The 13,852-nt window shown below is 44.2% G+C and overlaps 1 protein-coding gene across 1 annotated transcript in view; it reads right to left on the reverse strand.

Moving 5' to 3' along the window:
• Positions 1 to 6,383, reverse strand: part of FYB2 (FYN binding protein 2) — a 44,499-nt gene extending 38,116 nt beyond the window's left edge. Inside the window, exons 1-2 of the mRNA XM_044430347.1 lie at positions 6,375 to 6,383; positions 2,545 to 3,337 (exon numbers count right to left, since the gene is read on the reverse strand). Coding sequence (XP_044286282.1) covers positions 2,545 to 3,337; positions 6,375 to 6,383 — 802 coding nt within the window. The remainder of the gene's footprint in view (positions 1 to 2,544; positions 3,338 to 6,374) is intronic.
• Positions 6,384 to 13,852: the final 7,469 nt, after the last annotated feature.

Raw genomic sequence — 13,852 nt, forward strand, 5'->3', positions numbered from 1 at the left:
TGGGAAAATCTGGGCATTTCATCTCCCTGTCTTTGCAATCTGTACACAGAACCTATCAGGAAATCTGGATTAGGATCAGGGAAAGGAACGAAAATTGGTGGAAGATACATCAGCAACTGAAGAAATTAAGATAAAATTAAGAATATAAAATTCATGACTACTAAAGAATTACAGAACTTTACTGTCAACAGTGATGAAATTGACACTGAGAGAGATTTTGCAACCCTTAGCTCAGTCATCAATTCAAAGGGAGACTGCAGCCAAGAAGTTTGAAGAAAACTGAGACAGCAATGAAGGGCAGCAGTGAAGGAACTGGAAAAGATATACAGTGTAAGGATGTTTCATTGGAGAACAAGACCAAGATCATCCATACTAACGTATGCTCTGTGTACGGGTTGTGAAAGTTGTGGGTTGTGAACAAAGCTGACAGGGAGAAATTTGTTGCATTTGAAATATGGTGCTAGAGAATTGCTTTGTGAATGCTGTGGTCTAGATTAACAGAAAGACGTGCAAGTGGTTTCTTGATCAAATCAAGCCAGAGCCTGACCTAGAAGAGAAAATGACAAAAGTGAAGCTGTACTTCGGGCACATGATGCGAAGGCACACTCACTGGGCAAGGCAATAATGCCAGGGAAAGCTGCCAGGGAGGCAGAAGAGGAAAGACCACTGTGAGATGGATTGATTCTGTACAGGAAGCAGCAGATGTGTGTTTCCAAGGCCTGAGTAAGGCTGTCAAGGACGGGGCAATTTGGAGAGCGTTCATTCACGAGCAGGGGACGGCTTAACAACTCATACCAGCAACTGTGAAACGTGGAAAGAGCCCTTAAGCATGGTACAAAGCTAAAAAGTCAATGGAAAGGGCAGCCAAGATGCTATCATGGAGTGTGCACACACAAACTTATCTTCTTAGTCACCTGCTTTAGATTGCAAGTTGGCAAAAGAACTGCTTACTTTTAAGTTCCTGTAAGGCAACTTTTTCTGGCAATGGAGGAGGAGGTAAAAACAAAAGGAAACCACCACCAAGTCTTTTCCCTCTTTGACAGTGGTGCATGATTTTGTAAAGAAACTGTGTCAAACCAGAAGTGTCTTGTTTGTAAATCTCTTCATTTACAAAAGACAATGCATAGATTGGTTTAAGCCATGATTTCTGAATCCACACGCTACTGCGCCAGGCTGGGAGGTCACAGCACTTTAAGAAGAAGGTACTTCAATTGGTAGCTGGATGCATTCACTCAAGGCTTTTGCCAAATTATAGCAATAAATTGCACATCCATGGTGGCTACAAGTACATGGTGGCTACAGTATTGAGCTGCAGTCCTGTGATCCCTGGGAAAGTAACCCAAGACACAGTAACGCTCTGCCTCAACAGCAGAGTGTCACCTGCTTCAGGCAGTTTGTAATCAGAGAAACTTCAAACTAGAAGCAAAGTCTAAAGGCAACTCAAAGGTTCAAGTTTACAGGGTCCTACAAGTAATTCAAAAGCCACAAAAGGAAGAGATGTTGTCTAGATGAGTAACAGACCTTGTAGCAACAACCCTCCATCTGGAACTGAAGGCTTATAATCCACAACCTTCTGAGTGCCACCCAGGACACAGCTGCCACAACTGGGTAGCCACTGGGCTTCCATATCTGAATCAAGGAGAACTCTCTCTACTTCTTCAGGAAGGCAGCTGGAGCAGTTTTCCCTCACGGGTCAAGTATTCCTACTGATCTACTTCAAACGCCTCCCAAGAGGCTGCTAATCCAAGACAGTCAATGCAATTCTAGACATCATAGAAAGAGGTGGAACTTCTGGACAGCGAAGGAGCTTTCCGCTAAGGTGACTGTTCCGCTAGCAGTGCTGCAGCAGTGGTGGGACTGAAATTGGGGTCATCTGAGGATATGTTAGGGTAGCCAAAGATCTATAGGATCCCAGGCTCTCTTCTTATAGCCAACATGCTGGCAATGATCTGGAGAACTGAAGCTGAAGAACTAGTATAGTAATTTCCTCCCAATGCAAGGGTAGGTGGCGGGGTATGGTCCTTAGTTCTTGTCCTGGCTGATGATTCTTAAGATGTGGTGGTTTTTCTGCCTTTGATATTTGCCCATTTATTGTTACCAAAGGAAAGTTATTGGTCATTCCCTGGATTCCCCTATTGTGTAATTATGGGAGTGAATACTGATTAAACTAGCCGTAACTGCAAGTGGTATTTTAGCTTGTTCTACTTAGTACAAACCCTCTCACTGATGGAAATGAAGATTTAAAATGCACCCAAAAGCCATCTTCGAACATTGTTCCAGAAGTTTTGAGATGGCATAACTAGTTTCTTTTTCATCCTGCACCCCACTTCTTCAAAAATGTTCTTCTGTCAAGAACAAGAAAAGTATTATCCATGAGCATTGCATACACAAATTTGAAGTCTAAGAGTATACAAGCTACCCATCTTCCCTTGAACTCTTTCCGTTATCTTCTTGATAGTCTACTTATAGCTTCCCTAGTACCCATTTGAAGCAAAGCTACAGGAGTTCTCTGCATGGCAAAATGTTCTAAAGACAGATATTTACCAGTGGTACTCTGTGAGGTCTTGTTTGGCCTATTTAAGTCATAACCATTTGGGGATAAAGCACTGGCGATATGAATGGCTCCATGTGCCACTCTCTCTAAGCGCATTTGACCTCTAGGTGGTACAGGGGGCGTGAATGAAGGAAATGAAATGGGTTCACTCTGAAGATGGGATGGAGTTCTGGGTGCAGAAAGTGCCAGACTTTGCTCCTTTTCAGCCATATTTGTTTTAACCTCTTTAGAAACAGCAACATCAGCCGTTCTTTGTCGTGCCAGTGATATTGTCCTACTCGCAGGCTGCGGTGGCGTTGCAGAACACTTCTGCTCATTTGGTGATACAGCATTTTCCCAGATTTGCAGAGTATCGTGGAAAGAATTCTTTGCCAATGCCGTTTCTTGAGTGTGACAGCAAGGCACTGGACACTGCCTTTGGGAATCCACCACAGATACTGTCCTTCCACAAAGCGTTTCTGCAATGCTTGTCCTTTTCCTGTCTTCACTCTTCCCTACTTCAGACAATTCACGAATCCTAACCCTTGGCAGCACCGTGGGCTTGATGTCTGTAAAGTCAGGCTTCTGAAAGGTATAGCTGAACTGTTCAGTCTTTTGCCCAGGAACTGGAATTTGCACTTGGCGCAAGGCCTTGGGTTTGGAACAGGTGGTAGAACTGCCATCTGTATTTTGCTGTGGAATGATTTCTGCAGTGGACTTCTTTGCGGAGTGTAGCAATGCACTGGAAAAATTAGAATCATTCTGAAACTTTGCTCTTAGGGCCCTGAAGTCTCCAATTCTTTCCTAAAGCAAATAGGGATGGAAAGGTCAGAGTCAGTTATGATTTCAGCACTGAAATTTTGAACCACGCTATCTGTTTAACTGGGGGTGTGGGAAACAAGACTGGTGTGGCATTGAGTAGGAGGAGGGTTCAGTCAGGGTCACAACTGAATCTCCCAAGACCTAGCCTGACTGTTCCATGCACTACAATAAATATTAGCTTAAAGACAGTGAAAATTCAAAGACTAAACATATAAATAAATAAATAAATAAATAAATAAATGAATGAACAAACAAGCAAACAAAAGTGGAAAGGAAGTGCAAAGGGAAAGTTATACGTACAAAGGGATGCATCAAACATTTCTAATCTGGAGAAAAAGGGATGCCTGGTAGTCCTAGGAATGCTAACAGCAGGGTGGGATCACTCATTTAGACTGCTGTAAATTACAGTGTGAGGATTTCAATTCTTTAACACAGGTAAGGGTAGAAGTTGTTTCTCTAAATATTTTGGGCATCTTCCTCCATCAGACCAAACTAGAATGACCAAAACATTTAGAGACCTGCCCACCTCTGTCTGAACTCACACAATTGGAAAATAGTATCTCCATTTGTAAAAGTCATCACTAATATTTTGAACATCTGCAGAAGCTAAGGCACTACATGCTACTGGCTGAGGAAAGGTGCCTGGCTCCAACATGGTGGCTTATTGGTCAAAGCTGGCCTGGAGTAAGGCACACCCCTTTAAACATGGAGGTAGGACTGTAGTGAAAAACCAAGACATGGATCAACATTCCCATCTCCTTTAATCTGTTTCTTTAGGTGTTTCTGCATTCCTCTCCTTAATCTGGAGGTGGGCAACTTCTGGCCTTTCATATGTTTGGACTTACAGTTCACATCAGCCCTAGCCAGTGTAACCAATGGGAAGGAATTATGGAATTGTAGGCCAAGCCCTCTGTTGACCTCTTGAGAGAATATTCTTTATGCCAACTTTGTCAGCTATTCTGGTTTCAGATGCAGCCAAAAGGCCGCTCAACCCTGATCGGCAGAGCTGCCCCAAGTTGTTTTGCTGTCTGCGAGCAAGAACAATACAGTGGCCCCTTCAATTCCATGTCCCAAAGCCTTCCTGAAAATCATCGGTCTGATGATGGGAATGTACACCAAGGCAGCAGGGGAGTTGGGTGGGGAGGGGGCCCAGCTAGCCACATGGCATGTACGCAATACACTTCTCTCCTCCAGCACTTCTCAGCCATCTCTCACCATTTTCTGCCTGAGGCAACCACGCAGCATTGTCTAATAGTAGTCCTGGCCCTACTACTCAAGCATAAGTCAGAAAAAGCAAAGAAAGAAATCAGAAAACAAAATGCTATGAGAGACAGAGGATTTGATTGGGAAGGCGGACAAATGGAGAAAGATCCAGCAACTTACTTTATTTATTTATTTATTTGGGTATTTCTAATCTGTCCAATTACTACGCATCTCTGGACGGCTCACAATAATCATAAGACAATCAGCATGGCTAGAACACACACACACACACACACACACACACACACACAGATCGAAAGAGAGAGAGAACCCACACACTAGGATCCTAATCCACATTGCTCTCCTGTGCTTACTCCACAATAAAAAAAGGTTTACTTTGGCTGACAGAAGCCGCATTAGAACATCCAACTTTCTGAAGAGTGAATTATTGGCCTGGTTGTGCTCAAGGACAGAGGGAGTACACTTACGCAGTTAACCTATAATTTATAGTTCAAGAGAGCTGTACTTCCTGTTGTGTCATACTCTCCCAAGAACTTCTAGTTTCAGAATTGCTTGTGGATTGGCTACAGGACAGAACAGATTGTGGGTGAGGAAAAGCACCAATAACAATTAAGAACATTGATACCACCCATGCTGTAACTTTGGGTTTACAGTCCCAAAAAAGACACATTACTTTCATAAATCACAAGGTTTTATGTAAGAGGGTGACAGAGTGCATTGGAGGATTGTACAAGATTATGCTGTATGATGGAAAACAGAACAAGCGGCAAGAGGCAAAAACCAAAAGATTTATTTTTTGAAGTAGCTAGCCTCTGTATGACTTCGAAGAATCAAACTTTATTTCCTATAGCCTGAGACTATTCTCTTTTCCATTTGATTGTCTTGAATATTCTTCAATTCTGTCTGACCCCAAATACTGATTCTCTGGCCCTGCTTCTTCCACAGCAAGTAAGCTAATAGCTAAAATGTCTCAGAAGGTCTCGCTGGCAACTTCACAGTTTGGCACTACAAGTCATATTCTCCCAATCATGGCATACAACATGACAGTGACCTCCCCCCATCTATTCCTTGTTTTGAAATTCCTTCCTGTACATCATGAACTGCCTTATAAACTTAATCGGGTGCTTGCATGAGCTGAGGAATGCCAGCCATGCACTGAGCCCTGTGAAAAAACTAACATAGCCCATCCAATCAGAAAATGAGGCGAAAGGGACAACCTTGAACAGAACATCCATTGCGCTGAAAGAGAGATACTGGTGCCTTCAACAAGAAGACAAGACAGAGTTGATACTCTGTCCTGGGATTGCACTGAATTTTGTGTAATTGATTCCAACTTATTAAATTCTGAGGTTTCTCCTGAATAATCCCTTTGAGTCAACTCCATTATTTTCATGTTGCAGAGCAAGGTCTAAAGCTCCTTGGAGATGCTTCAACTGCTCCAATTGTAGTAGAACAACCAGCTGTATGATACAACCCACCCCAATCTCAGAGTCTAGTTGCAACTGGAACAGAGATGCAGCCAACATGGCCGCAAAGGAGAGATAAACAAAACCCTGTGATTGTCATCCAAAACAACACACACAGTTATGAATACAACCCATGGAGGCCAAGACAAATAAATGCCATTGTTTTGGCAGCAAGGGCACAGTAACTGAGGGCCAACTTTAAAACCAGCTCACTCGCACAGCTCTGTTTATACATCTTTACTGCAAGCCAGGTGCTCCTTTTATTATTGAATTCATCAGGGCTATGCATAAAGATGATCCCATGCGAAGAATGTTTTGCCAGGCACCACCATCTCCATCCCAAAGCAAAGATGAAGGATTTTTTTTTTAAATAAGAACTTTGTGATTTTATGTATTAAGCTACAGCTGAAGAACTGAATCTTGGAAAGTTGCTGTTTTAAAGACCACATGTGTGCTATCAGTCTCCTTGTACAGCACATCTTGGTGTGTGCTGAGTTATTAAGTCCTTAGGCACTGTAAGCACAACTTGCTTGCTTGATTGTTCCCAAGGAAAACTCGCCATCTATTCCCCCAGTAGCATTTAAGCTTTGCCTCTGGTAATCTCAGACCACTATTCTTAGGGCCAAAACAGACACTACTTTAAATGTGTGCCTTGACCTATGTTCTTTCTTTAATCTATACACGAGGTCATCATGGAAGTCTTGAAAAGACAGAGGGAACAAAAGAAATACATTCAATACTTTGGAATTTGTGTATGTGATTTACAGTGAAATCCTATAACTGGATATTCAGCAATATGTCCATTTGAGCTGACTGGCACTTACTCCCAAGCAAGCATACTTCTGATTGCAGCCTAGGCATGCTGCACTGTGCTCATCACATCTCATTCACTGGCCAATGAAAAAGAGCAGCCCTCAAGCTAGGAACTATCCAAGTTTAAAAGCAGAGAATATAACCCACAGATCAGGCATTTTCTGACTCCACAATCAAATGGGTCACTGTTCCCTCTTTTGATATGATGTAAACTTTGTAGAGCGAGAAAGATGTCACTTGGAGTCTGAAGGGTTAAAATGATCGGTGCTTGGCTTTTGTTTGTTCTGGAATAAGTAGCCTGCTATTTATGCATCAATGTTTTATTTAGATGTGTCTTCCGAAGAGCTGAGGGCAGATGACTCTTCCGCCCTCTTGGGGCCAGTGGCAAGGGTAGGCATGGTTGGGAACCTACTGGGGGTCTACGCCCAGTCCAGCCTCACTAACAAGTTCCCCTGGACTTGACCCTCCTCTTCACCACTGCAAGCTGCTGCTTCAGCTGCCACTCGCTGGGCCAGGGAGAGTGACGGTGGAGACGAGCAGCAGATGCCTCCTTGCTCAGTGGTTGTCTGCCTGTCCAACAAGCAATGAGCTGAAAGCCGCTGATGAGCAAAATCAACTGGTGACTATGGCAGTGAGAAGGTAGGATCAATGAGGAGGACATCTTGTGGAAAGGCCCTCAAATCCAGGAGCTGGCAGTTTCTTCACTTCCCATTTTTTGCTCACCACAACCCTGTGAGATAATCCAACTTCATCTAGGAAGCTTCCTGGTGAGGGAGGATGGATAATACTTTGAGTGCACAGACAAGACTCTTGTGCACTCCGTTCTCCAAGAGTGCACCAAGAGGGAGCACGATCCCACAGCGAGCTGTTTACAGGAAACAGCCTCATTTTTTTGTTGTTATGAACATCATTAGCTTACTAATTCTGAAAAGGAATTTATTGTGCCTTTCTTTTGTTGGTTAAGGCTGAACTCTGACTCCAGCTAGCAAACCTGGCTGGAATTTTGCTGCCTGAGTCGAATACTACGAACAGATATTTGACATCGTACAGGCAGGAGGAACTTACTCATGCGGAGTTTTCCTTCAACTCTACCCACTGCTTCTCCCAAGGTCGGAAAGGAAAAACAGAAAGAAGAAAGGCAGACTACTCAGGTAGTTTTATGATCAAAAATCAAAGCTGCCAAACAGATGCAATAGAGAGTGGGGGATTCTCAGAGCTATAGTTTAATGTTGGAGTCCTGCATGCATTTACTAAGAAACGAAGCCCACCTTGCTGAGTGAATCTTGTAGTGTGTGTTTCAGAACACAACTCCAAATACAAGCTTCCAGTCCAAAAAAATGCCATGTTCTCGGTCTGTTCAATGCAGTAATTACGATGATTGTGGTTGTGGTAGCAGTTGTTGCACTGCTTCCCATTGCAAAATGTGGTCTCAAAGCAACTTACACACACAATATAGAAACCCATGATTAATGTAACAGGAGAGAATCAATATAAGCCATAACACAGTAATAATAATAGAAGTATCTATCATAAAACACAACCTTAAAACAGTATCACATGAAAAGTGTGCAGTCACAAATACACAAGATCTACCCCTGCTCACAGTCCAGAATGAACATTACCAAAGCAGCCCACAATAATCAGACATGATGCTCGGATTCCTGGTAATATAAGGGCATCTTTGTCTGATACTGAAATGGTGCTAGTGTTGGCCCTGGACAACCTTGCAGAAAAACAGGGCGATTGCAGAAAAGGAGCAACGGAGTTACAATGAGACATTACAGCTGTGCTTCCCCAGGGGTAAAGAGGGGCAGCTGGAAGGCATGAGAAACGTTTCCCGTGCTCCTGGGGATGTGGCCACAGGATATTTATTGAGATCTTTAACTGAGAAGACGCTGGGAAGCTCTTTATTTTTATACAAGGCACAAATGCCCATTGTTTTTCCGTCCTCCAAGGAACAGAGGGTGGCTTCTCGTCTTCATTTCTTCCTTATAACCATGCTGCGAGGAGGTGACTCACCCAATGAACTTCATGGCTGAGTGAGGACTAGAAGCCAGCTCTCCCAAGTTCCAGCCCAACACTAACCACTGCACAACACTGCACACAGTATCTAAAGAACTTTGGCTTGTTTCAGAAAGTGAGGCCTGACCCCCAGCACTGAGAACAATTTCATGAACATCCCTGGTAATCCCTAACCAGACCCCAAATACTGTAGCACCACTGCCCAGGTATTGCTTTTCTTCCCCTGGCAGAAGGAGAGGGGGCATAGCCTCTCAGGACCAGTACAACAAGTGTCTCCTGAAAACAATAACAGGAAATTAAACCCTGGTAACAGCCCCCCCCCCCCCCCCCCCCACACTTTTCTGGTCAATTTCCCCAAGTTAAACTGCTTTCTTGCTTGCTGCAATAATCCATGAAAAGCCACTAGCTGACCGCATGAAGCCAGAGAAGAGCAGTTTGAGCAACAAATGGGGAAAAGTGCCCTTTTGCAACTGGCCTGCAAAGGCAAACAGCAGGAGTAGACTGAGAGTAGTTACCGTGTCCATGTTCTGCCTCTTGCTTTCATACTTCTTTCTGAAGCGACTCAGCTTCGCAGCCCATTTGGTGCCTGTTCTCCAAAGCAGAGCAGCTGGTGCAACTCCCGCCCCACTCCGCTCTGCTCAGAAATCTTGCAGCAAAGAAGCAGGTAAAGTTAAGGTGGAGCATGTATACAGAAGAATTACACCTGAGTGCAAGGACTCAGCTCCTCCTTAACTAAACCCTCAGGGCATGAGAGAGCAGATTGCCCTCACCTGTCAAGAGGTCTTCCTCCACTTCTCTTCTCGCACAAGAAGCCAGTGCTACCCCATGAGAAATGGCAGCCTTAGGACACCGTAAGCTCCAGAACTGTGTGGAAGATAGTCTCCCAGGTTCTCCATGGCTCCAGGGCCTTAAACCTGGCAGGGAGGCCTTTTCTCTGTTATTCAGTGTGGTGTAAAGTCTGCGCTGGAAAACAGTTCTGTTTCTGAAGCAAGATAATTGAGATTCTGTATCTGAATGAATCATGGAAGTGAAGCAGGACTGTGTAGATTTACATGGTTTGTAGTACAGTCTAGTCTAGGGAGTTGCAGAGTGTCAGAATTTTATTGTGTTGAGGGGAAAAAACCTATCACAGTCCTGCAAAAATTCCAGTGCCTTTGAGTCTGCTTCCCCCTCCTTTTTGTGGAATTCTGTCTCCTTTCCTCAAAGATGGTAGCAATGCATAGCAAGCAGTTAGCAAAAGTGGAGCTGAAGGCAGACTCTAAATTAGCAGATTGACTAAGCATGTGTGCACAAGGCAAAATCTGGCCACAATTAGACACTATTCAGTCACCTTGGATTCTATTAAAAGGTTAGCAGTTTTGTCAACTGTCCTTGTTACAATAAATAGTGCTTAAAAGTATGTGTGACTCATATCCAAAGTTCATTCTATTATTTAACTATGGGCACAGATTAAATACCCTCCACCCCCAAGAAACAAACACATGGACACACCTCTACGAGAAGCTTTGCTTGGGGTGCTTCCAAAGAGGACTTGCAGTGTGCCATCACCCTGCCTCCTCACGGTAGAGCTGGCTGGGAAATGCTGGGAGTTGTCTTGTTTTCTAACATGTGTAGCATTTCACTTCAAGCCACTCCGTGCATGTAGGAGATGAGGTCTCTATGTTGCTGTAGATCTTCTGCAAAGGGGCCCATCTGTGATGGTGTCCTGGCAATGCCAGGTATTGAATTGGGAGCTGTTGTGTATGAACCACAATGCACGTACTGACTGTTACCATGTGGGGCCATTTAAAGCAGCCTTGACATGGCTGCAATGTGTCAACCAGCCTCAAGCCAACCGTCCATCCTTCCCTGGACCCTTGTTGCAAGAATGTCTTTTTCAATGCCGTTCTTCCCCTCCTTACCAGCAGTAAGCCTGCGGAGGAACAGCCGATGTCTTTCATCATATAAGCAGTTCTTTCTGTTGTAAATCTCAATGTACAGCTAGCTCTCCTAAAGCATAAATACGGTACAAGATGTGGATTTCCCCAGAGCAAAAGAGTTTTGCTTTTATTGCCAGGTAACAAATCAGACTGTGTGTGTGTTTCTTTCTCAATGACTTTTTTCACAGGTTGCTGGTGCTGTTGGCTGAGGGTAAAGTTTGAATATGGGAAACCAAATTAAAGTTCCAAATAGCCTAGATGGCTGAGGCCTACCTTTCAGTCTAACATAACTCACTGGGTTATTGTTAATTAATTAATTGAGACCAGCAAAGCCTGTTGTCCACTGAAAAGTGCAACAAAGAGTATCAGAACTGTACCATTGGGGGCCATCTTGGAGGTCACCTAGTCCAATTCCTTCTCAGCAATGTGGGATCCAGTTGCAGTACCCCTGATGGGTGCCATCCAGGCCTGCTTAACTCCTTAATCTCAAAGGAGACCCAAGCCGCCACCCACCGTACAAGCCAGCCATTCCAAGGACAAGCAGCTCTTTCTGAATGTTTACCTGGACTTTTCTTCCCTGCAATTTCCACCCAGGGGTTCTAGTCTCGCCCTCTGGAGCAGAAGAAAATACATCTGTTCCATCTGCTGCAGGACACTCTTTCAGGTATTTGTAGATGATTATCATGTCTCTCCTTTGTTGTTGTTGTTGTTAGTTGTGACGTAATGTCCAACCATCACAACCCCATGGACAACATTCCTCCAGGCCTTCCTCTCCTCCACCATCCCCTGGAGTCCACTTAAGCTCACACCAACTTCAGTGACTCCATCTAGCCACCTCATTCTCTGCCGTCCTCGTCTTCTTTTGCCATCTATTGTTCCCAACATTAGGTTCTTCTCCAGGGAGTCCTTCCTTCTCATTAGGTGGCCAAAGTATTGGAGTTTCATCTTCGGCATCTGGCCTTCTAAAGAGCAGTCAGGGTTGATCTCCTCTAGGACTGGCCAGTTTGATCGCCTTGCGGTCCAAGGGACTCACAGGCGTCTCCTCCAGCACCACAATTCAAAGGCCTCAATTCTTCGGTGCTCAGCCTTCCTTATGGTCCATGTCTCTCCTTAAACATCTCTTTTTCCAGGCCTTTTCAGCTGTTCCTCATGAGACAGGTCACAGTTTCAGAAGAACATTCAGTCCAGAAAGACTCAACACAGAAGGCAAGCAGTCTAGAAACTTAAGCCCTGCAATGGGATGGTGAAACTGTGGCTATCCAGCTGTTCAAGGACTGTCACTCTTATCATCACCAATCAATGGCCAAAGTAGCTGGGGCTAATGGGAGTTGGAATGCAATAACATCTGCACAACCACATGTTAACGCACCCCATTTTCACACTGGTCTCCAGATCACTCATTATCCTGGTAGTTCTTTCCTGGATACCAACCAATTTGTCAATGCCCTTTTAAAAATATGGTGTCCAAAACTGGGCCCAGAACTCCAGCTGCAGAATTGAGTGCAGCTATTACTTCCAGTGATCTGGACACTCTGTTTCTATTACTGCAGCTTAAGAGTGTGACAGCAGGCGGCTTGCCTGTTATTTAATGAGCTCCTTCTTCGAGACCAACGAACTTAAAACTTTCCTCAGGACCAGGACATATTGATTCCTTTCTCTCTTCCCCTGACTAATAGCTTACATCCACCCGTCTGTGAATTCTGCAAATCTTAGGACGATGTTTTACAGACCCTTTGCTGAAACCCCTTGTGCACTAGATCAAGATAGGCAGGACTTTGCCTGAGCTATCGCAGGAGCTATCTGGATATTTTCTTAGCAATGCTGCCCAAGTCCTTGAATAATGAAGCCCAGCAGTGGAGAGTCATTTGTACTTCAGCTTGGGACTTTGAGCCCAATTCATTCCCCACTATAGTTCTACTGCTTTCTGAACAATAGGCCTATTTTCCCCCACTGGATGCAGCTTCTGTTTTCTTACGTCAAAGCCGGTGTTTTCAGAGAAAACACGGAGAGACTGGCATCAGGACTCATAATTGGTGCAGGCATGTCTGACAGTCGCTACATAACCCGAGCGAGCAGAAACATTTGCTGTGCCTGTGTCCTCTCCAGCTCCAGTGAAACCTCCTTAATTCTATTCAGGACTCCTCATCAAATACAAACAGAGTAGCTGGGATCACAGGTAATGTCCCTTGATAATGACAGCCATTCAGTCCCCAATATAGGTTCAAGTAATGCAGTTTTGAAAGATGGAAAAGTTGGCCAAAGTGTGGAAGTAAAGAAAGCTGGATCCTTATCTTGGGGAGGTTAGCTTTCTTAATGAAGATGTACACCATAATATGTAAAGCTGGCAGGTGTGGATCTGATGCCTCTGACACTGTGGATCTTTCTTCTAGGGCAGAGAAAGTCATCTGAGATCAGTCAAATGTAGATTGGTAAAACACTGAAACACACACACACTTAAAAAGACTTGCAAATGCAGCAGTAGCAGCAACAAGAAGACGCAAAACAGGCACAGGGAAGATTTAACATTTTCCTTTCAAATATATATGGTACTATAAGCACAGTATGTATCTCAGCAAGTATCCATACAAAATAGATGGCTGTAGGAGACTTGTTGAAATGTAGCAGGAGCAGTAAGCTCTATTAACCAGAGGTAACTTCAGCTTTATGGCTGCTGTCTGTGGAAGCTTTTGCAGCAATGTCTCCTTCAACTACTGCTGCTTTCCTGTAGCGCTGCAAGTTTCTCCACCCCATTGCCAATTTCCTTCTGCTGATATGACCATTACTCCTGAAGAGAGCAGAAGCATCATAGTCTGGTGTCTCTGATTTGACCATTATGCCTTGGGTAACCCTGCTAGGAAGCCAGCCAGTGAGAAAGTTTGGCCTTCTGGCTTTATTGCTCTTGGCTACTCTGACACAGCTTGGGAGTGGTGGACTTTCAAGAGGGGGACTATGTCTTATAGAAACTAAACTAACAAACAAAAGCCCAATAAATCCCTGTCCTTTGGTAAAACACCATTTGTTGTTAAGTGCCTTTCTGACTTATGGTAGCCCTT

Source organism: Varanus komodoensis, unplaced genomic scaffold (genome assembly GCF_004798865.1).
Source record: "Varanus komodoensis strain SLA01 unplaced genomic scaffold, ASM479886v1 scaffold20_1, whole genome shotgun sequence".
NCBI lineage: Eukaryota > Metazoa > Chordata > Lepidosauria > Squamata > Varanidae > Varanus > Varanus komodoensis.